Source organism: Mustela nivalis, assembly GCF_964662115.1.
Source record: "Mustela nivalis genome assembly, contig: HAP1_SCAFFOLD_1605, whole genome shotgun sequence".
Taxonomy (NCBI): Eukaryota; Metazoa; Chordata; class Mammalia; order Carnivora; family Mustelidae; genus Mustela; species Mustela nivalis.
Window position 1 is genome coordinate 41,591 of NW_028135059.1, and position 23,474 is coordinate 65,064.

General features: G+C 51.8%; 1 protein-coding gene and 3 pseudogenes across 4 annotated transcripts; all 4 read right to left on the minus strand.

Moving 5' to 3' along the window:
- Positions 1–1,677, minus strand: LOC309857952 (spermatogenesis-associated protein 31D3-like; annotated as a pseudogene). Its single transcript has 3 exons — positions 1,477–1,677; positions 1,237–1,376; positions 1–897 (listed from the first exon to the last, which is right to left on the minus strand). The product of its transcript is annotated as a spermatogenesis-associated protein 31D3-like (transcript).
- Positions 1,678–7,899: 6,222 nt separating this feature from the next.
- Positions 7,900–9,031, minus strand: LOC309857953 (spermatogenesis-associated protein 31D3-like; annotated as a pseudogene). Its single transcript has 2 exons — positions 9,021–9,031; positions 7,900–8,796 (listed from the first exon to the last, which is right to left on the minus strand). The product of its transcript is annotated as a spermatogenesis-associated protein 31D3-like (transcript).
- Positions 9,032–9,131: 100 nt separating this feature from the next.
- On the minus strand, positions 9,132–13,541 carry LOC309857954 (uncharacterized protein; the record flags this gene model as incomplete). The annotated part of the gene is made up of 6 exons (XM_082750652.1): positions 9,132–9,275; positions 9,798–10,205; positions 11,956–12,078; positions 12,296–12,761; positions 13,101–13,240; positions 13,341–13,541. The coding sequence occupies 6 exons, from the start codon at positions 13,539–13,541 to the stop codon at positions 9,132–9,134; spliced, it is 1,482 nt and encodes a 493-aa protein (XP_082606778.1).
- Positions 13,542–15,814: 2,273 nt separating this feature from the next.
- Positions 15,815–16,946, minus strand: LOC309857955 (spermatogenesis-associated protein 31D3-like; annotated as a pseudogene). The gene is made up of 2 exons: positions 16,936–16,946; positions 15,815–16,711 (listed from the first exon to the last, which is right to left on the minus strand). The product of its transcript is annotated as a spermatogenesis-associated protein 31D3-like (transcript).
- Between the last annotated feature and the right edge of the window lie 6,528 nt (positions 16,947–23,474).

Below are 23,474 nucleotides of genomic sequence, written 5' to 3' on the forward strand. Positions count from 1 at the left end.
TTACAGCGTGGTCCTTGCTGGCACAGAGCACAGTGGGTAAACCCCACACACGGTCCTGCCCCTAAGCAGCCCGTTCCATTCGAGATGTTGCATTTCGGTTGACATGACTCTCAGATTCATTCTGAGGTCTGTGAAAACACACTGCACAGATCTTGATGTTGGGTAGAGGACCGGATGGCAGTCTTGGGAGTGGGGATGGAAGGTGGGCCTGGGGCTGGTGATGAGGGAGGGGTTGGGATTGGGTTTGAGCCAGGAGTTGAGGCGGGTTCTCAGGCAAGGATGGAGGAAGTGGAAGGGGAACTACTGGGCATTCCTGCTCTGTGGAGGCACTTGGGATTTGTTCTGAGGCATCGGCAAGCAGGATAGAAGGACTCACTATGCGTAGTTTGGGAGACCCCAGAAGAGCTGGACGGGGGTGTGCTTTAATGGACCTCCTCCAAGGTTGCAGGATATGGGTGCTGCTGCTGCATGGGCAGCTCCTTTGATTGGTCTTTGCTGTTGCAGAAAGGAAGGGAGGATGCCAAACCATGCTCATCAGCAACTCTTTGCTTTGGAAAAGCACGCTTTATTTCCTTCCACTTGAGGAAGTCACACCTGTTTTGGACTTGTTTCTCTCCATGTGCCAGGGCATCGGGGCTGAGAAGGGAGAGGGTAACAGGCTCTACAAGGTTGGCTGCAGGGTCTCCCCTGGAAGAAGCCTCGGAAGAATGGAGGGCCCTAAACTCATGATGGAAATCACGTGGAGCCAGGGTTGAAGGGAAGAAGTCTTTGGCACGAGTTTGCCACCAAGGGAGGTCTAAAATTGACAAGCTGGAGGGGTCAATGCCTGTGATTGTTGGGACATAAGTACACCACCCACAGAAGCTCTCTGGGGCTGAGCTTTCTGGAACAGGCGTCCTTGAGATGGAAATCGGTTTAGATGGAGTCTGAGTCAAACTGCAGTCTGGCCGTGGTGAAGCAGACCGGGTTCGGGGTGCGTGATGACGAGCAAAGGCCTCAGTGGGATTCACCGTCTGGGACAGCTGCGTTAAGGGGCTGACTTCGTGGGAAAGGGTCGGGTCCCGAGAGAAGATGCTATTTAGAGACACTATTGGTTTGGACAGACGGCAGAACCGAGTTACCCAAAACCCATGCTCCCAAGACAGTACACAGAACAGACAACACGTAATTAGAGAAATATTGACTCCTGACAAGGGATTATTTCGGGGTAGGATGTGCCCCCCAAATCCGTCTCACTGGAAATGCTGGAGACGTTTCCTGTGGAAAGAGTAGGGAACACATTTCTGCACCGAGTGCCTTTGGGAGTCGTGAGGGTGGCCCGAGGCCAAGGGGCAGCCTGATGCCCGCAGGTGTCCTTTGGGTGGGGCGCAGGCTCCCTGTGGGGCATGGAGAGGGGATACCTCTGACGCGGTAGCTGGTCCTGAAATGCCACAGCTTTCTGGGGCTGTGTGTCCTTGTTTCTGAGCTGTCTGTTACTTGCAGTAAGGCCTTGGCCAGCAAAGACGGCTTCTTGCTGGCAGGACCTGGTACTGGTCTCCTTATGGGCGGGACCGGATACCCCGGGACCGGCTGCGCCTGTGCCTGCACTTGTGCTTTCTGCTCAGTTTTCCCCAACTTGGTGGAGGACCGAATGGGCTGCTGAGGGTAGGTGCTGCCTATTGCATGCCAACGCCCCATTTCTCCTCTTGGAACTTCCCAACGGCGGTCATGATTTTCTGAGCTTCGGGCGTCCTGGAAAAGGCAGCTCTGCCTTTAAGTAGGCCTCTGCTTTCCCCCGATGCTAGGGGACTATGCCTCTCCTGGGAGTTTTCTCACCTTTTGCATTGTAACCCAGCATCAAAGTTCTTCACTTTTTATTTTTATTTTTATTTATTTATTAAATTACTTTTCCTGAATGGCTTTCAGGAGGCAGCAGACCCTTCTGTGAATGGCTTTCAGGAGGCAGATAAACCTTCTGGGATAAGATCTGGGAAGGCTCTCGTCCCCAGTTACCCTCGGTACCGCGCCTTGAGGAGGGAACCTCTTCTTCAACGCCTTTCCCTACTGAAGAGTAGGGAAACTGTCTGTTCTCGGTTGGCATGTTCCCAGTCCTGCATCCCCTCCACCACGCTCTTGTACCTTGGAACCCAGAGGCCTCGTGGTCATGGCAGCCGGTGGGGGTGTTCTTATTCTGGCACTTCCTTAAGACATGCTTAGGGACCCAGGGCTCCTGCTGTTGTTCCATAGTAATGCCTGTGTCCTCTGGATGGACACGCAGCACCTGGGAAGCTCTCGTTTCCCCACTGGAGACACCCTGGGCATGAGTCAGTGAGACCCTCTTTAGTCAAATGATCTGCGGCTTGGGGCAGGCCAGGGCATTCGTATTGGGCCTGGTTAGGCTCCCTGTTCTCGAGCATAACCTTTAACTCGTGCAAGAGTAGTTCTTTGAGATTCAGTGGTTTAGGCTCTTGCGGAATTGGTATGTTTGCTGGGATGGTGGTTTTGACTTGATGCTTATTCCCCTTTCTAATTTGGGAGCTAACTGGCTTGCTGGCTGTCAAGACCCTAGGTTGAGATTGATGTGTATGCAATTCCTTGGTCGTGAGTATCTCCCTGGACTCTGTGGTTACAACAGGTTCTGGATTCTTCATCTTTGTGCCCTGTTGCCCTCCTCTTGTACCTACTGGGATTTTCACCCTTACCCTTTGGCTCAAGACTCAAGGCACCTTGCCTTGTAGGCAGCCTGGCTGCTGTCTGCTGCCTGTGGTGTCACGTGTGACAGCTGGGAGAGTCTGGCTGCCGTTCTTAGTTTTCGGAACATGTTCTACCAACTGATGGTTGATGTTAGAGGCTGATTCCCACGGCGTTTTCTGTCTGTCCTAGCCCAGAGATAAAGTGGCAGGCAGAGGACGATTCGGGATAGGGGCTGGGTTTGTAGTTCCTACATTTACTTCTTGGAGCCATTTCAAGCTGGCAGCAACGTAGTTGAAGCTTCCAGGTTTACAATTTGCCCCAGAAGTCACGTTGGTTGGGCAGGAAAGGCTAGAATGGAATGTGGACTCTTGCGATTAGAAGAGCTGTATGATTTCCCTGGGGGAAGGTCCCAAGCCCCCGTCTTATGGAATCTTTAAACATGGTCTTCCAGCTCCTCTTCTGCACTAGATTCAACACAGGGAAATTCTGAAAGGTATTCAGGGTTAGTCCTCTACCCCTGATGGTGGAAAACTTCTCTCTCTCTCTCTATTTTTTTTTTTTTTTTCAGTCTGGCGGACTTCTCAGAAACAGGTGCTGTCTGTCTCTTAGTGTACCCTGAATTCCGCACAGTCCCAGGCCACTGGCCTTTGTCGATTTCCTCAGACTTTCTGCTTAAATCTATCTTCAGGGCATTTTCAAGTTGTCTCTGTCTGCGCATACACCATGGAGTTCTTCACTGACGTGCTCCTATGTGCTTTCTCAGAATCCTACCCCGTTTCATTATCTGAAGGGCCAACTGGGTCCTTGAACAGATAATCTTCTGGTCCATTCTCTGGGATGCGACCCTGATCCTTCTTCCGGTCATCACTTTCCTTCTCCCGATTTTGGTCCTTCTCCAAATCATTGTTATCCTTCTCCAGGGCATCCTTGTACTATGCCAGGTCACTGGACTCTAGCTGAAGCATTTCTGGGTCCTCCATGTACGCCCTTTTAGACACACTCAATTTGATCTCACTCTTACAAATTAAAGTTCCCTGAGCTTCCACGATGGCCCCGAGACTCGGGACGCTGTGGAAGAGTACTCGGACCGCTCAACACTGCGAGAGACTGGTAGAACCTTTAAGGCAGGACCCTTGGGAAAGAGGGATGGGCCTCTTTTGAAGATGCGTCTCTAGTTGTTCTTTTGTTTTGTTTTGTTGTCCTCGAATCTCGTCACTGAGACGAGACTGTGCGTGAGGGATAGAGATAGCAGCTCGGGCCTGGGGGGGTGACAGAGATTACAGCGTGGTCCTTGCTGGCACAGAGCACAGTGGGTAAACCCCACACACGGTCCTGCCCCTAAGCAGCCCGTTCCATTCGAGATGTTGCATTTCGGTTGACATGACTCTCAGATTCATTCTGAGGTCTGTGAAAACACACTGCACAGATCTTGATGTTGGGTAGAGGACCGGATGGCAGTCTTGGGAGTGGGGATGGAAGGTGGGCCTGGGGCTGGTGATGAGGGAGGGGTTGGGATTGGGTTTGAGCCAGGAGTTGAGGCGGGTTCTCAGGCAAGGATGGAGGAAGTGGAAGGGGAACTACTGGGCATTCCTGCTCTGTGGAGGCACTTGGGATTTGTTCTGAGGCATCGGCAAGCAGGATAGAAGGACTCACTATGCGTAGTTTGGGAGACCCCAGAAGAGCTGGACGGGGGTGTGCTTTAATGGACCTCCTCCAAGGTTGCAGGATATGGGTGCTGCTGCTGCATGGGCAGCTCCTTTGATTGGTCTTTGCTGTTGCAGAAAGGAAGGGAGGATGCCAAACCATGCTCATCAGCAACTCTTTGCTTTGGAAAAGCACGCTTTATTTCCTTCCACTTGAGGAAGTCACACCTGTTTTGGACTTGTTTCTCTCCATGTGCCAGGGCATCGGGGCTGAGAAGGGAGAGGGTAACAGGCTCTACAAGGTTGGCTGCAGGGTCTCCCCTGGAAGAAGCCTCGGAAGAATGGAGGGCCCTAAACTCATGATGGAAATCACGTGGAGCCAGGGTTGAAGGGAAGAAGTCTTTGGCACGAGTTTGCCACCAAGGGAGGTCTAAAATTGACAAGCTGGAGGGGTCAATGCCTGTGATTGTTGGGACATAAGTACACCACCCACAGAAGCTCTCTGGGGCTGAGCTTTCTGGAACAGGCGTCCTTGAGATGGAAATCGGTTTAGATGGAGTCTGAGTCAAACTGCAGTCTGGCCGTGGTGAAGCAGACCGGGTTGGGGGTGCGTGATGACGAGCAAAGGCCTCAGTGGGATTCACCGTCTGGGACAGCTGCGTTAAGGGGCTGACTTCGTGGGAAAGGGTCGGGTCCCGAGAGAAGATGCTATTTAGAGACACTATTGGTTTGGACAGACGGCAGAACCGAGTTACCCAAAACCCATGCTCCCAAGACAGTACACAGAACAGACAACACGTAATTAGAGAAATATTGACTCCTGACAAGGGATTATTTCGGGGTAGGATGTGCCCCCCAAATCCGTCTCACTGGAAATGCTGGAGACGTTTCCTGTGGAAAGAGTAGGGAACACATTTCTGCACCGAGTGCCTTTGGGAGTCGTGAGGGTGGCCCGAGGCCAAGGGGCAGCCTGATGCCCGCAGGTGTTCTTTGGGTGGGGCGCAGGCTCCCTGTGGGGCATGGAGAGGGGATACCTCTGACGCGGTAGCTGGTCCTGAAATGCCACAGCTTTCTGGGGCTGTGTGTCCTTGTTTCTGAGCTGTCTGTTACTTGCAGTAAGGCCTTGGCCAGCAAAGACGGCTTCTTGCTGGCAGGACCTGGTACTGGTCTCCTTATGGGCGGGACCGGATACCCCGGGACCGGCTGCGCCTGTGCCTGCACTTGTGCTTTCTGCTCAGTTTTCCCCAACTTGGTGGAGGACCGAATGGGCTGCTGAGGGTAGGTGCTGCCTATTGCATGCCAACGCCCCATTTCTCCTCTTGGAACTTCCCAACGGCGGTCATGATTTTCTGAGCTTCGGGCGTCCTGGAAAAGGCAGCTCTGCCTTTAAGTAGGCCTCTGCTTTCCCCCGATGCTAGGGGACTATGCCTCTCCTGGGAGTTTTCTCACCTTTTGCATTGTAACCCAGCATCAAAGTTCTTCACTTTTTATTTTTATTTTTATTTATTTATTAAATTACTTTTCCTGAATGGCTTTCAGGAGGCAGCAGACCCTTCTGTGAATGGCTTTCAGGAGGCAGATAAACCTTCTGGGATAAGATCTGGGAAGGCTCTCGTCCCCAGTTACCCTCGGTACCGCGCCTTGAGGAGGGAACCTCTTCTTCAACGCCTTTCCCTACTGAAGAGTAGGGAAACTGTCTGTTCTCGGTTGGCATGTTCCCAGTCCTGCATCCCCTCCACCACGCTCTTGTACCTTGGAACCCAGAGGCCTCGTGGTCATGGCAGCCGGTGGGGGTGTTCTTATTCTGGCACTTCCTTAAGACATGCTTAGGGACCCAGGGCTCCTGCTGTTGTTCCATAGTAATGCCTGTGTCCTCTGGATGGACACGCAGCACCTGGGAAGCTCTCGTTTCCCCACTGGAGACACCCTGGGCATGAGTCAGTGAGACCCTCTTTAGTCAAATGATCTGCGGCTTGGGGCAGGCCAGGGCATTCGTATTGGGCCTGGTTAGGCTCCCTGTTCTCGAGCATAACCTTTAACTCGTGCAAGAGTAGTTCTTTGAGATTCAGTGGTTTAGGCTCTTGCGGAATTGGTATGTTTGCTGGGATGGTGGTTTTGACTTGATGCTTATTCCCCTTTCTAATTTGGGAGCTAACTGGCTTGCTGGCTGTCAAGACCCTAGGTTGAGATTGATGTGTATGCAATTCCTTGGTCGTGAGTATCTCCCTGGACTCTGTGGTTACAACAGGTTCTGGATTCTTCATCTTTGTGCCCTGTTGCCCTCCTCTTGTACCTACTGGGATTTTCACCCTTACCCTTTGGCTCAAGACTCAAGGCACCTTGCCTTGTAGGCAGCCTGGCTGCTGTCTGCTGCCTGTGGTGTCACGTGTGACAGCTGGGAGAGTCTGGCTGCCGTTCTTAGTTTTCGGAACATGTTCTACCAACTGATGGTTGATGTTAGAGGCTGATTCCCACGGCGTTTTCTGTCTGTCCTAGCCCAGAGATAAAGTGGCAGGCAGAGGACGATTCGGGATAGGGGCTGGGTTTGTAGTTCCTACATTTACTTCTTGGAGCCATTTCAAGCTGGCAGCAACGTAGTTGAAGCTTCCAGGTTTACAATTTGCCCCAGAAGTCACGTTGGTTGGGCAGGAAAGGCTAGAATGGAATGTGGACTCTTGCGATTAGAAGAGCTGTATGATTTCCCTGGGGGAAGGTCCCAAGCCCCCGTCTTATGGAATCTTTAAACATGGTCTTCCAGCTCCTCTTCTGCACTAGATTCAACACAGGGAAATTCTGAAAGGTATTCAGGGTTAGTCCTCTACCCCTGATGGTGGAAAACTTCTCTCTCTCTCTCTATTTTTTTTTTTTTTTCAGTCTGGCGGACTTCTCAGAAACAGGTGCTGTCTGTCTCTTAGTGTACCCTGAATTCCGCACAGTCCCAGGCCACTGGCCTTTGTCGATTTCCTCAGACTTTCTGCTTAAATCTATCTTCAGGGCATTTTCAAGTTGTCTCTGTCTGCGCATACACCATGGAGTTCTTCACTGACGTGCTCCTATGTGCTTTCTCAGAATCCTACCCCGTTTCATTATCTGAAGGGCCAACTGGGTCCTTGAACAGATAATCTTCTGGTCCATTCTCTGGGATGCGACCCTGATCCTTCTTCCGGTCATCACTTTCCTTCTCCCGATTTTGGTCCTTCTCCAAATCATTGTTATCCTTCTCCAGGGCATCCTTGTACTATGCCAGGTCACTGGACTCTAGCTGAAGCATTTCTGGGTCCTCCATGTACGCCCTTTTAGACACACTCAATTTGATCTCACTCTTACAAATTAAAGTTCCCTGAGCTTCCACGATGGCCCCGAGACTCGGGACGCTGTGGAAGAGTACTCGGACCGCTCAACACTGCGAGAGACTGGTAGAACCTTTAAGGCAGGACCCTTGGGAAAGAGGGATGGGCCTCTTTTGAAGATGCGTCTCTAGTTGTTCTTTTGTTTTGTTTTGTTGTCCTCGAATCTCGTCACTGAGACGAGACTGTGCGTGAGGGATAGAGATAGCAGCTCGGGCCTGGGGGGGTGACAGAGATTACAGCGTGGTCCTTGCTGGCACAGAGCACAGTGGGTAAACCCCACACACGGTCCTGCCCCTAAGCAGCCCGTTCCATTCGAGATGTTGCATTTCGGTTGACATGACTCTCAGATTCATTCTGAGGTCTGTGAAAACACACTGCACAGATCTTGATGTTGGGTAGAGGACCGGATGGCAGTCTTGGGAGTGGGGATGGAAGGTGGGCCTGGGGCTGGTGATGAGGGAGGGGTTGGGATTGGGTTTGAGCCAGGAGTTGAGGCGGGTTCTCAGGCAAGGATGGAGGAAGTGGAAGGGGAACTACTGGGCATTCCTGCTCTGTGGAGGCACTTGGGATTTGTTCTGAGGCATCGGCAAGCAGGATAGAAGGACTCACTATGCGTAGTTTGGGAGACCCCAGAAGAGCTGGACGGGGGTGTGCTTTAATGGACCTCCTCCAAGGTTGCAGGATATGGGTGCTGCTGCTGCATGGGCAGCTCCTTTGATTGGTCTTTGCTGTTGCAGAAAGGAAGGGAGGATGCCAAACCATGCTCATCAGCAACTCTTTGCTTTGGAAAAGCACGCTTTATTTCCTTCCACTTGAGGAAGTCACACCTGTTTTGGACTTGTTTCTCTCCATGTGCCAGGGCATCGGGGCTGAGAAGTGAGAGGGTAACAGGCTCTACAAGGTTGGCTGCAGGGTCTCCCCTGGAAGAAGCCTCGGAAGAATGGAGGGCCCTAAACTCATGATGGAAATCACGTGGAGCCAGGGTTGAAGGGAAGAAGTCTTTGGCACGAGTTTGCCACCAAGGGAGGTCTAAAATTGACAAGCTGGAGGGGTCAATGCCTGTGATTGTTGGGACATAAGTACACCACCCACAGAAGCTCTCTGGGGCTGAGCTTTCTGGAACAGGCGTCCTTGAGATGGAAATCGGTTTAGATGGAGTCTGAGTCAAACTGCAGTCTGGCCGTGGTGAAGCAGACCGGGTTGGGGGTGCGTGATGACGAGCAAAGGCCTCAGTGGGATTCACCGTCTGGGACAGCTGCGTTAAGGGGCTGACTTCGTGGGAAAGGGTCGGGTCCCGAGAGAAGATGCTATTTAGAGACACTATTGGTTTGGACAGACGGCAGAACCGAGTTACCCAAAACCCATGCTCCCAAGACAGTACACAGAACAGACAACACGTAATTAGAGAAATATTGACTCCTGACAAGGGATTATTTCGGGGTAGGATGTGCCCCCCAAATCCGTCTCACTGGAAATGCTGGAGACGTTTCCTGTGGAAAGAGTAGGGAACACATTTCTGCACCGAGTGCCTTTGGGAGTCGTGAGGGTGGCCCGAGGCCAAGGGGCAGCCTGATGCCCGCAGGTGTCCTTTGGGTGGGGCGCAGGCTCCCTGTGGGGCATGGAGAGGGGATACCTCTGACGCGGTAGCTGGTCCTGAAATGCCACAGCTTTCTGGGGCTGTGTGTCCTTGTTTCTGAGCTGTCTGTTACTTGCAGTAAGGCCTTGGCCAGCAAAGACGGCTTCTTGCTGGCAGGACCTGGTACTGGTCTCCTTATGGGCGGGACGCCTGTAGGTGACCGGATACCCCGGGACCGGCTGCGCCTGTGCCTGCACTTGTGCTTTCTGCTCAGTTTTCCCCAACTTGGTGGAGGACCGAATGGGCTGCTGAGGGTAGGTGCTGCCTATTGCATGCCAACGCCCCATTTCTCCTCTTGGAACTTCCCAACGGCGGTCATGATTTTCTGAGCTTCGGGCGTCCTGGAAAAGGCAGCTCTGCCTTTAAGTAGGCCTCTGCTTTCCCCCGATGCTAGGGGACTATGCCTCTCCTGGGAGTTTTCTCGCCTTTTGCATTGTAACCCAGCATCAACGTTCTTCACTTTTTATTTTTATTTTTATTTATTTATTAAATTACTTTTCCTGAATGGCTTTCAGGAGGCAGCAGACCCTTCTGTGAATGGCTTTCAGGAGGCAGATAAACCTTCTGGGATAAGATCTGGGAAGGCTCTCGTCCCCAGTTACCCTCGGTACCGCGCCTTGAGGAGGGAACCTCTTCTTCAACGCCTTTCCCTACTGAAGAGTAGGGAAACTGTCTGTTCTCGGTTGGCATGTTCCCAGTCCTGCATCCCCTCCACCACGCTCTTGTACCTTGGAACCCAGAGGCCTCGTGGTCATGGCAGCCGGTGGGGGTGTTCTTATTCTGGCACTTCCTTAAGACATGCTTAGGGACCCAGGGCTCCTGCTGTTGTTCCATAGTAATGCCTGTGTCCTCTGGATGGACACGCAGCACCTGGGAAGCTCTCGTTTCCCCACTGGAGACACCCTGGGCATGAGTCAGTGAGACCCTCTTTAGTCAAATGATCTGCGGCTTGGGGCAGGCCAGGGCATTCGTATTGGGCCTGGTTAGGCTCCCTGTTCTCGAGCATAACCTTTAACTCGTGCAAGAGTAGTTCTTTGAGATTCAGTGGTTTAGGCTCTTGCGGAATTGGTATGTTTGCTGGGATGGTGGTTTTGACTTGATGCTTATTCCCCTTTCTAATTTGGGAGCTAACTGGCTTGCTGGCTGTCAAGACCCTAGGTTGAGATTGATGTGTATGCAATTCCTTGGTCGTGAGTATCTCCCTGGACTCTGTGGTTACAACAGGTTCTGGATTCTTCATCTTTGTGCCCTGTTGCCCTCCTCTTGTACCTACTGGGATTTTCACCCTTACCCTTTGGCTCAAGACTCAAGGCACCTTGCCTTGTAGGCAGCCTGGCTGCTGTCTGCTGCCTGTGGTGTCACGTGTGACAGCTGGGAGAGTCTGGCTGCCGTTCTTAGTTTTCGGAACATGTTCTACCAACTGATGGTTGATGTTAGAGGCTGATTCCCACGGCATTTTCTGTCTGTCCTAGCCCAGAGATAAAGTGGCAGGCAGAGGACGATTCGGGATAGGGGCTGGGTTTGTAGTTCCTACATTTACTTCTTGGAGCCATTTCAAGCTGGCAGCAACGTAGTTGAAGCTTCCAGGTTTACAATTTGCCCCAGAAGTCACGTTGGTTGGGCAGGAAAGGCTAGAATGGAATGTGGACTCTTGCGATTAGAAGAGCTGTATGATTTCCCTGGGGGAAGGTCCCAAGCCCCCGTCTTATGGAATCTTTAAACATGGTCTTCCAGCTCCTCTTCTGCACTAGATTCAACACAGGGAAATTCTGAAAGGTATTCAGGGTTAGTCCTCTACCCCTGATGGTGGAAAACTTCTCTCTCTCTCTCTATTTTTTTTTTTTTTTTTTCAGTCTGGCGGACTTCTCAGAAACAGGTGCTGTCTGTCTCTTAGTGTACCCTGAATTCCGCACAGTCCCAGGCCACTGGCCTTTGTCGATTTCCTCAGACTTTCTGCTTAAATCTATCTTCAGGGCATTTTCAAGTTGTCTCTGTCTGCGCATACACCATGGAGTTCTTCACTGACGTGCTCCTATGTGCTTTCTCAGAATCCTACCCCGTTTCATTATCTGAAGGGCCAACTGGGTCCTTCAACAGATAATCTTCTGGTCCATTCTCTGGGATGCGACCCTGATCCTTCTTCCGGTCATCACTTTCCTTCTCCCGATTTTGGTCCTTCTCCAAATCATTGTTATCCTTCTCCAGGGCATCCTTGTACTATGCCAGGTCACTGGACTCTAGCTGAAGCATTTCTGGGTCCTCCATGTACGCCCTTTTAGACACACTCAATTTGATCTCACTCTTACAAATTAAAGTTCCCTGAGCTTCCACGATGGCCCCGAGACTCGGGACGCTGTGGAAGAGTACTCGGACCGCTCAACACTGCGAGAGACTGGTAGAACCTTTAAGGCAGGACCCTTGGGAAAGAGGGATGGGCCTCTTTTGAAGATGCGTCTCTAGTTGTTCTTTTGTTTTGTTTTGTTGTCCTCGAATCTCGTCACTGAGACGAGACTGTGCGTGAGGGATAGAGATAGCAGCTCGGGCCTGGGGGGGTGACAGAGATTACAGCGTGGTCCTTGCTGGCACAGAGCACAGTGGGTAAACCCCACACACGGTCCTGCCCCTAAGCAGCCCGTTCCATTCGAGATGTTGCATTTCGGTTGACATGATTCTCAGATTCATTCTGAGGTCTGTGAAAACACACTGCACAGATCTTGATGTTGGGTAGAGGACCGGATGGCAGTCTTGGGAGTGGGGATGGAAGGTGGGCCTGGGGCTGGTGATGAGGGAGGGGTTGGGATTGGGTTTGAGCCAGGAGTTGAGGCGGGTTCTCAGGCAAGGATGGAGGAAGTGGAAGGGGAACTACTGGGCATTCCTGCTCTGTGGAGGCACTTGGGATTTGTTCTGAGGCATCGGCAAGCAGGATAGAAGGACTCACTATGCGTAGTTTGGGAGACCCCAGAAGAGCTGGACGGGGGTGTGCTTTAATGGACCTCCTCCAAGGTTGCAGGATATGGGTGCTGCTGCTGCATGGGCAGCTCCTTTGATTGGTCTTTGCTGTTGCAGAAAGGAAGGGAGGATGCCAAACCATGCTCATCAGCAACTCTTTGCTTTGGAAAAGCACGCTTTATTTCCTTCCACTTGAGGAAGTCACACCTGTTTTGGACTTGTTTCTCTCCATGTGCCAGGGCATCGGGGCTGAGAAGTGAGAGGGTAACAGGCTCTACAAGGTTGGCTGCAGGGTCTCCCCTGGAAGAAGCCTCGGAAGAATGGAGGGCCCTAAACTCATGATGGAAATCACGTGGAGCCAGGGTTGAAGGGAAGAAGTCTTTGGCACGAGTTTGCCACCAAGGGAGGTCTAAAATTGACAAGCTGGAGGGGTCAATGCCTGTGATTGTTGGGACATAAGTACACCACCCACAGAAGCTCTCTGGGGCTGAGCTTTCTGGAACAGGCGTCCTTGAGATGGAAATCGGTTTAGATGGAGTCTGAGTCAAACTGCAGTCTGGCCGTGGTGAAGCAGACCGGGTTGGGGGTGCGTGATGACGAGCAAAGGCCTCAGTGGGATTCACCGTCTGGGACAGCTGCGTTAAGGGGCTGACTTCGTGGGAAAGGGTCGGGTCCCGAGAGAAGATGCTATTTAGAGACACTATTGGTTTGGACAGACGGCAGAACCGAGTTACCCAAAACCCATGCTCCCAAGACAGTACACAGAACAGACAACACGTAATTAGAGAAATATTGACTCCTGACAAGGGATTATTTCGGGGTAGGATGTGCCCCCCAAATCCGTCTCACTGGAAATGCTGGAGACGTTTCCTGTGGAAAGAGTAGGGAACACATTTCTGCACCGAGTGCCTTTGGGAGTCGTGAGGGTGGCCCGAGGCCAAGGGGCAGCCTGATGCCCGCAGGTGTCCTTTGGGTGGGGCGCAGGCTCCCTGTGGGGCATGGAGAGGGGATACCTCTGACGCGGTAGCTGGTCCTGAAATGCCACAGCTTTCTGGGGCTGTGTGTCCTTGTTTCTGAGCTGTCTGTTACTTGCAGTAAGGCCTTGGCCAGCAAAGACGGCTTCTTGCTGGCAGGACCTGGTACTGGTCTCCTTATGGGCGGGACCGGATACCCCGGGACCGGCTGCGCCTGTGCCTGCACTTGTGCTTTCTGCTCAGTTTTCCCCAACTTGGTGGAGGACCGAATGGGCTGCTGAGGGTAGGTGCTGCCTATTGCATGCCAACGCCCCATTTCTCCTCTTGGAACTTCCCAACGGCGGTCATGATTTTCTGAGCTTCGGGCGTCCTGGAAAAGGCAGCTCTGCCTTTAAGTAGGCCTCTGCTTTCCCCCGATGCTAGGGGACTATGCCTCTCCTGGGAGTTTTCTCACCTTTTGCATTGTAACCCAGCATCAAAGTTCTTCACTTTTTATTTTTATTTTTATTTATTTATTAAATTACTTTTCCTGAATGGCTTTCAGGAGGCAGCAGACCCTTCTGTGAATGGCTTTCAGGAGGCAGATAAACCTTCTGGGATAAGATCTGGGAAGGCTCTCGTCCCCAGTTACCCTCGGTACCGCGCCTTGAGGAGGGAACCTCTTCTTCAACGCCTTTCCCTACTGAAGAGTAGGGAAACTGTCTGTTCTCGGTTGGCATGTTCCCAGTCCTGCATCCCCTCCACCACGCTCTTGTACCTTGGAACCCAGAGGCCTCGTGGTCATGGCAGCCGGTGGGGGTGTTCTTATTCTGGCACTTCCTTAAGACATGCTTAGGGACCCAGGGCTCCTGCTGTTGTTCCATAGTAATGCCTGTGTCCTCTGGATGGACACGCAGCACCTGGGAAGCTCTCGTTTCCCCACTGGAGACACCCTGGGCATGAGTCAGTGAGACCCTCTTTAGTCAAATGATCTGCGGCTTGGGGCAGGCCAGGGCATTCGTATTGGGCCTGGTTAGGCTCCCTGTTCTCGAGCATAACCTTTAACTCGTGCAAGAGTAGTTCTTTGAGATTCAGTGGTTTAGGCTCTTGCGGAATTGGTATGTTTGCTGGGATGGTGGTTTTGACTTGATGCTTATTCCCCTTTCTAATTTGGGAGCTAACTGGCTTGCTGGCTGTCAAGACCCTAGGTTGAGATTGATGTGTATGCAATTCCTTGGTCGTGAGTATCTCCCTGGACTCTGTGGTTACAACAGGTTCTGGATTCTTCATCTTTGTGCCCTGTTGCCCTCCTCTTGTACCTACTGGGATTTTCACCCTTACCCTTTGGCTCAAGACTCAAGGCACCTTGCCTTGTAGGCAGCCTGGCTGCTGTCTGCTGCCTGTGGTGTCACGTGTGACAGCTGGGAGAGTCTGGCTGCCGTTCTTAGTTTTCGGAACATGTTCTACCAACTGATGGTTGATGTTAGAGGCTGATTCCCACGGCGTTTTCTGTCTGTCCTAGCCCAGAGATAAAGTGGCAGGCAGAGGACGATTCGGGATAGGGGCTGGGTTTGTAGTTCCTACATTTACTTCTTGGAGCCATTTCAAGCTGGCAGCAACGTAGTTGAAGCTTCCAGGTTTACAATTTGCCCCAGAAGTCACGTTGGTTGGGCAGGAAAGGCTAGAATGGAATGTGGACTCTTGCGATTAGAAGAGCTGTATGATTTCCCTGGGGGAAGGTCCCAAGCCCCCGTCTTATGGAATCTTTAAACATGGTCTTCCAGCTCCTCTTCTGCACTAGATTCAACACAGGGAAATTCTGAAAGGTATTCAGGGTTAGTCCTCTACCCCTGATGGTGGAAAACTTCTCTCTCTCTCTCTATTTTTTTTTTTTTTTTCAGTCTGGCGGACTTCTCAGAAACAGGTGCTGTCTGTCTCTTAGTGTACCCTGAATTCCGCACAGTCCCAGGCCACTGGCCTTTGTCGATTTCCTCAGACTTTCTGCTTAAATCTATCTTCAGGGCATTTTCAAGTTGTCTCTGTCTGCGCATACACCATGGAGTTCTTCACTGACGTGCTCCTATGTGCTTTCTCAGAATCCTACCCCGTTTCATTATCTGAAGGGCCAACTGGGTCCTTGAACAGATAATCTTCTGGTCCATTCTCTGGGATGCGACCCTGATCCTTCTTCCGGTCATCACTTTCCTTCTCCCGATTTTGGTCCTTCTCCAAATCATTGTTATCCTTCTCCAGGGCATTCTTGTACTATGCCAGGTCACTGGACTCTAGCTGAAGCATTTCTGGGTCCTCCATGTACGCCCTTTTAGACACACTCAATTTGATCTCACTCTTACAAATTAAAGTTCCCTGAGCTTCCACGAAGGCCCCGAGACTCGGGACGCTGTGGAAGAGTACTCGGACCGCTCAACACTGCGAGAGACTGGTAGAACCTTTAAGGCAGGACCCTTGGGAAAGAGGGATGGGCCTCTTTTGAAGATGCGTCTCTAGTTGTTCTTTTGTTTTGTTTTGTTGTCCTCGAATCTCGTCACTGAGAGGAGACTGTTCGTGAGGGATAGAGATAGCAGCTCGAGCCTGGGGGGGTGACAGAGATTACAGCGTGGTCCTTGCTGGCACAGAGCACAGTGGGTAAACCCCACACACGGTCCTGCCCCTAAGCAGCCCGTTCCATTCGAGATGTTGCATTTCGGTTGACATGACTCTCAGATTCATTCTGAGGTCTGTGAAAACACACTGCACAGATCTTGATGTTGGGTAGAGGACCGGATGGCAGTCTTGGGAGTGGGGATGGAAGGTGGGCCTGGGGCTGGTGATGAGGGAGGGGTTGGGATTGGGTTTGAGCCAGGAGTTGAGGCGGGTTCTCAGGCAAGGATGGAGGAAGTGGAAGGGGAACTACTGGGCATTCCTGCTCTGTGGAGGCACTTGGGATTTGTTCTGAGGCATCGGCAAGCAGGATAGAAGGACTCACTATGCGTAGTTTGGGAGACCCCAGAAGAGCTAGACGGGGGTGTGCTTTAATGGACCTCCTCCAAGGTTGCAGGATATGGGTGCTGCTGCTGCATGGGCAGCTCCTTTGATTGGTCTTTGCTGTTGCAGAAAGGAAGGGAGGATGCCAAACCATGCTCATCAGCAACTCTTTGCTTTGGAAAAGCACGCTTTATTTCCTTCCACTTGAGGAAGTCACACCTGTTTTGGACTTGTTTCTCTCCATGTGCCAGGGCATCGGGGCTGAGAAGGGAGAGGGTAACAGGCTCTACAAGGTTGGCTGCAGGGTCTCCCCTGGAAGAAGCCTCGGAAGAATGGAGGGCCCTAAACTCATGATGGAAATCACGTGGAGCCAGGGTTGAAGGGAAGAAGTCTTTGGCACGAGTTTGCCACCAAGGGAGGTCTAAAATTGACAAGCTGGAGGGGTCAATGCCTGTGATTGTTGGGACATAAGTACACCACCCACAGAAGCTCTCTGGGGCTGAGCTTTCTGGAACAGGCGTCCTTGAGATGGAAATCGGTTTAGATGGAGTCTGAGTCAAACTGCAGTCTGGCCGTGGTGAAGCAGACCGGGTTGGGGGTGCGTGATGACGAGCAAAGGCCTCAGTGGGATTCACCGTCTGGGACAGCTGCGTTAAGGGGCTGACTTCGTGGGAAAGGGTCGGGTCCCGAGAGAAGATGCTATTTAGAGACACTATTGGTTTGGACAGACGGCAGAACCGAGTTACCCAAAACCCATGCTCCCAAGACAGTACACAGAACAGACAACACGTAATTAGAGAAATATTGACTCCTGACAAGGGATTATTTCGGGGTAGGATGTGCCCCCCAAATCCGTCTCACTGGAAATGCTGGAGACGTTTCCTGTGGAAAGAGTAGGGAACACATTTCTGCACCGAGTGCCTTTGGGAGTCGTGAGGGTGGCCCGAGGCCAAGGGGCAGCCTGATGCCCGCAGGTGTCCTTTGGGTGGGGCGCAGGCTCCCTGTGGGGCATGGAGAGGGGATACCTCTGACGCGGTAGCTGGTCCTGAAATGCCACAGCTTTCTGGGGCTGTGTGTCCTTGTTTCTGAGCTGTCTGTTACTTGCAGTAAGGCCTTGGCCAGCAAAGACGGCTTCTTGCTGGCAGGACCTGGTACTGGTCTCCTTATGGGCGGGACGCCTGTAGGTGACCGGATACCCCGGGACCGGCTGCGCCTGTGCCTGCACTTGTGCTTTCTGCTCAGTTTTCCCCAACTTGGTGGAGGACCGAATGGGCTGCTGAGGGTAGGTGCTGCCTATTGCATGCCAACGCCCCATTTCTCCTCTTGGAACTTCCCAACGGCGGTCATGATTTTCTGAGCTTTGGGCGTCCTGGAAAAGGCAGCTCTGCCTTTAAGTAGGCCTCTGCTTTCCCCCGATGCTAGGGGACTATGCCTCTCCTGGGAGTTTTCTCACCTTTTGCATTGTAACCCAGCATCAAAGTTCTTCACTTTTTATTTTTATTTTTATTTATTTATTAAATTACTTTTCCTGAATGGCTTTCAGGAGGCAGCAGACCCTTCTGTGAATGGCTTTCAGGAGGCAGATAAACCTTCTGGGATAAGATCTGGGAAGGCTCTTGTCCCCAGTTACCCTCGGTACCGCGCCTTGAGGAGGGAACCTCTTCTTCAACGCCTTTCCCTACTGAAGAGTAGGGAAACTGTCTGTTCTCGGTTGGCATGTTCCCAGTCCTGCATCCCCTCCACCACGCTCTTGTACCTTGGAACCCAGAGGCCTCGTGGTCATGGCAGCCGGTGGGGGTGTTCTTATTCTGGCACTTCCTTAAGACATGCTTAGGGACCCAGGGCTCCTGCTGTTGTTCCATAGTAATGCCTGTGTCCTCTGGATGGACACGCAGCACCTGGGAAGCTCTCGTTTCCCCACTGGAGACACCCTGGGCATGAGTCAGTGAGACCCTCTTTAGTCAAATGATCTGCGGCTTGGGGCAGGCCAGGGCATTCGTATTGGGCCTGGTTAGGCTCCCTGTTCTCGAGCATAACCTTTAACTCGTGCAAGAGTAGTTCTTTGAGATTCAGTGGTTTAGGCTCTTGCGGAATTGGTATGTTTGCTGGGATGGTGGTTTTGACTTGATGCTTATTCCCCTTTCTAATTTGGGAGCTAACTGGCTTGCTGGCTGTCAAGACCCTAGGTTGAGATTGATGTGTATGCAATTCCTTGGTCGTGAGTATCTCCCTGGACTCTGTGGTTACAACAGGTTCTGGATTCTTCATCTTTGTGCCCTGTTGCCCTCCTCTTGTACCTACTGGGATTTTCACCCTTACCCTTTGGCTCAAGACTCAAGGCACCTTGCCTTGTAGGCAGCCTGGCTGCTGTCTGCTGCCTGTGGTGTCACGTGTGACAGCTGGGAGAGTCTGGCTGCCGTTCTTAGTTTTCGGAACATGTTCTACCAACTGATGGTTGATGTTAGAGGCTGATTCCCACGGCGTTTTCTGTCTGTCCTAGCCCAGAGATAAAGTGGCAGGCAGAGGACGATTCGGGATAGGGGCTGGGTTTGTAGTTCCTACATTTACTTCTTGGAGCCATTTCAAGCTGGCAGCAACGTAGTTGAAGCTTCCAGGTTTACAATTTGCCCCAGAAGTCACGTTGGTTGGGCAGGAAAGGCTAGAATGGAATGTGGACTCTTGCGATTAGAAGAGCTGTATGATTTCCCTGGGGGAAGGTCCCAAGCCCCCGTCTTATGGAATCTTTAAACATGGTCTTCCAGCTCCTCTTCTGCACTAGATTCAACACAGGGAAATTCTGAAAGGTATTCAGGGTTAGTCCTCTACCCCTGATGGTGGAAAACTTCTCTCTCTCTCTCTATTTTTTTTTTTTTTTTCAGTCTGGCGGACTTCTCAGAAACAGGTGCTGTCTGTCTCTTAGTGTACCCTGAATTCCGCACAGTCCCAGGCCACTGGCCTTTGTCGATTTCCTCAGACTTTCTGCTTAAATCTATCTTCAGGGCATTTTCAAGTTGTCTCTGTCTGCGCATACACCATGGAGTTCTTCACTGACGTGCTCCTATGTGCTTTCTCAGAATCCTACCCCGTTTCATTATCTGAAGGGCCAACTGGGTCCTTGAACAGATAATCTTCTGGTCCATTCTCTGGGATGCGACCCTGATCCTTCTTCCGGTCATCACTTTCCTTCTCCCGATTTTGGTCCTTCTCCAAATCATTGTTATCCTTCTCCAGGGCATTCTTGTACTATGCCAGGTCACTGGACTCTAGCTGAAGCATTTCTGGGTCCTCCATGTACGCCCTTTTAGACACACTCAATTTGATCTCACTCTTACAAATTAAAGTTCCCTGAGCTTCCACGAAGGCCCCGAGACTCGGGACGCTGTGGAAGAGTACTCGGACCGCTCAACACTGCGAGAGACTGGTAGAACCTTTAAGGCAGGACCCTTGGGAAAGAGGGATGGGCCTCTTTTGAAGATGCGTCTCTAGTTGTTCTTTTGTTTTGTTTTGTTGTCCTCGAATCTCGTCACTGAGAGGAGACTGTTCGTGAGGGATAGAGATAGCAGCTCGAGCCTGGGGGGGTGACAGAGATTACAGCGTGGTCCTTGCTGGCACAGAGCACAGTGGGTAAACCCCACACACGGTCCTGCCCCTAAGCAGCCCGTTCCATTCGAGATGTTGCATTTCGGTTGACATGACTCTCAGATTCATTCTGAGGTCTGTGAAAACACACTGCACAGATCTTGATGTTGGGTAGAGGACCGGATGGCAGTCTTGGGAGTGGGGATGGAAGGTGGGCCTGGGGCTGGTGATGAGGGAGGGGTTGGGATTGGGTTTGAGCCAGGAGTTGAGGCGGGTTCTCAGGCAAGGATGGAGGAAGTGGAAGGGGAACTACTGGGCATTCCTGCTCTGTGGAGGCACTTGGGATTTGTTCTGAGGCATCGGCAAGCAGGATAGAAGGACTCACTATGCGTAGTTTGGGAGACCCCAGAAGAGCTAGACGGGGGTGTGCTTTAATGGACCTCCTCCAAGGTTGCAGGATATGGGTGCTGCTGCTGCATGGGCAGCTCCTTTGATTGGTCTTTGCTGTTGCAGAAAGGAAGGGAGGATGCCAAACCATGCTCATCAGCAACTCTTTGCTTTGGAAAAGCACGCTTTATTTCCTTCCACTTGAGGAAGTCACACCTGTTTTGGACTTGTTTCTCTCCATGTGCCAGGGCATCGGGGCTGAGAAGGGAGAGGGTAACAGGCTCTACAAGGTTGGCTGCAGGGTCTCCCCTGGAAGAAGCCTCGGAAGAATGGAGGGCCCTAAACTCATGATGGAAATCACGTGGAGCCAGGGTTGAAGGGAAGAAGTCTTTGGCACGAGTTTGCCACCAAGGGAGGTCTAAAATTGACAAGCTGGAGGGGTCAATGCCTGTGATTGTTGGGACATAAGTACACCACCCACAGAAGCTCTCTGGGGCTGAGCTTTCTGGAACAGGCGTCCTTGAGATGGAAATCGGTTTAGATGGAGTCTGAGTCAAACTGCAGTCTGGCCGTGGTGAAGCAGACCGGGTTGGGGGTGCGTGATGACGAGCAAAGGCCTCAGTGGGATTCACCGTCTGGGACAGCTGCGTTAAGGGGCTGACTTCGTGGGAAAGGGTCGGGTCCCGAGAGAAGATGCTATTTAGAGACACTATTGGTTTGGACAGACGGCAGAACCGAGTTACCCAAAACCCATGCTCCCAAGACAGTACACAGAACAGACAACACGTAATTAGAGAAATATTGACTCCTGACAAGGGATTATTTCGGGGTAGGATGTGCCCCCCAAATCCGTCTCACTGGAAATGCTGGAGACGTTTCCTGTGGAAAGAGTAGGGAACACATTTCTGCACCGAGTGCCTTTGGGAGTCGTGAGGGTGGCCCGAGGCCAAGGGGCAGCCTGATGCCCGCAGGTGTCCTTTGGGTGGGGCGCAGGCTCCCTGTGGGGCATGGAGAGGGGATACCTCTGACGCGGTAGCTGGTCCTGAAATGCCACAGCTTTCTGGGGCTGTGTGTCCTTGTTTCTGAGCTGTCTGTTACTTGCAGTAAGGCCTTGGCCAGCAAAGACGGCTTCTTGCTGGCAGGAACTGGTACTGGTCTCCTTATGGGCGGGACGCCTGTAGGTGACCGGATACCCCGGGACCGGCTGCGCCTGTGCCTGCACTTGTGCTTTCTGCTCAGTTTTCCCCAACTTGGTGGAGGACCGAATGGGCTGCTGAGGGTAGGTGCTGCCTATTGCATGCCAACGCCCCATTTCTCCTCTTGGAACTTCCCAACGGCGGTCATGATTTTCTGAGCTTCGGGCGTCCTGGAAAAGGCAGCTCTGCCTTTAAGTAGGCCTCTGCTTTCCCCCGATGCTAGGGGACTATGCCTCTCCTGGGAGTTTTCTCGCCTTTTGCATTGTAACCCAGCATCAACGTTCTTCACTTTTTATTTTTATTTTTATTTATTTATTAAATTACTTTTCCTGAATGGCTTTCAGGAGGCAGCAGACCCTTCTGTGAATGGCTTTCAGGAGGCAGATAAACCTTCTGGGATAAGATCTGGGAAGGCTCTCGTCCCCAGTTACCCTCGGTACCGCGCCTTGAGGAGGGAACCTCTTCTTCAACGCCTTTCCCTACTGAAGAGTAGGGAAACTGTCTGTTCTCGGTTGGCATGTTCCCAGTCCTGCATCCCCTCCACCACGCTCTTGTACCTTGGAACCCAGAGGCCTCATGGTCATGGCAGCCGGTGGGGGTGTTCTTATTCTGGCACTGCCTTAAGACATGCTTAGGGACCCAGGGCTCCTGCTGTTGTTCCATAGTAATGCCTGTGTCCTCTGGATGGACACGCAGCACCTGGGAAGCTCTCGTTTCCCCACTGGAGACACCCTGGGCATGAGTCAGTGAGACCCTCTTTAGTCAAATGATCTGCGGCTTGGGGCAGGCCAGGGCATTCGTATTGGGCCTGGTTAGGCTCCCTGTTCTCGAGCATAACCTTTAACTCGTGCAAGAGTAGTTCTTTGAGATTCAGTGGTTTAGGCTCTTGCGGAATTGGTATGTTTGCTGGGATGGTGGTTTTGACTTGATGCTTATTCCCCTTTCTAATTTGGGAGCTAACTGGCTTGCTGGCTGTCAAGACCCTAGGTTGAGATTGATGTGTATGCAATTCCTTGGTCGTGAGTATCTCCCTGGACTCTGTGGTTACAACAGGTTCTGGATTCTTCATCTTTGTGCCCTGTTGCCCTCCTCTTGTACCTACTGGGATTTTCACCCTTACCCTTTGGCTCAAGACTCAAGGCACCTTGCCTTGTAGGCAGCCTGGCTGCTGTCTGCTGCCTGTGGTGTCACGTGTGACAGCTGGGAGAGTCTGGCTGCCGTTCTTAGTTTTCGGAACATGTTCTACCAACTGATGGTTGATGTTAGAGGCTGATTCCCACGGCGTTTTCTGTCTGTCCTAGCCCAGAGATAAAGTGGCAGGCAGAGGACGATTCGGGATAGGGGCTGGGTTTGTAGTTCCTACATTTACTTCTTGGAGCCATTTCAAGCTGGCAGCAACGTAGTTGAAGCTTCCAGGTTTACAATTTGCCCCAGAAGTCACGTTGGTTGGGCAGGAAAGGCTAGAATGGAATGTGGACTCTTGCGATTAGAAGAGCTGTATGATTTCCCTGGGGGAAGGTCCCAAGCCCCCGTCTTATGGAATCTTTAAACATGGTCTTCCAGCTCCTCTTCTGCACTAGATTCAACACAGGGAAATTCTGAAAGGTATTCAGGGTTAGTCCTCTACCCCTGATGGTGGAAAACTTCTCTCTCTCTCTCTATTTTTTTTTTTTTTTCAGTCTGGCGGACTTCTCAGAAACAGGTGCTGTCTGTCTCTTAGTGTACCCTGAATTCCGCACAGTCCCAGGCCACTGGCCTTTGTCGATTTCCTCAGACTTTCTGCTTAAATCTATCTTCAGGGCATTTTCAAGTTGTCTCTGTCTGCGCATACACCATGGAGTTCTTCACTGACGTGCTCCTATGTGCTTTCTCAGAATCCTACCCCGTTTCATTATCTGAAGGGCCAACTGGGTCCTTCAACAGATAATCTTCTGGTCCATTCTCTGGGATGCGACCCTGATCCTTCTTCCGGTCATCACTTTCCTTCTCCCGATTTTGGTCCTTCTCCAAATCATTGTTATCCTTCTCCAGGGCATCCTTGTACTATGCCAGGTCACTGGACTCTAGCTGAAGCATTTCTGGGTCCTCCATGTACGCCCTTTTAGACACACTCAATTTGATCT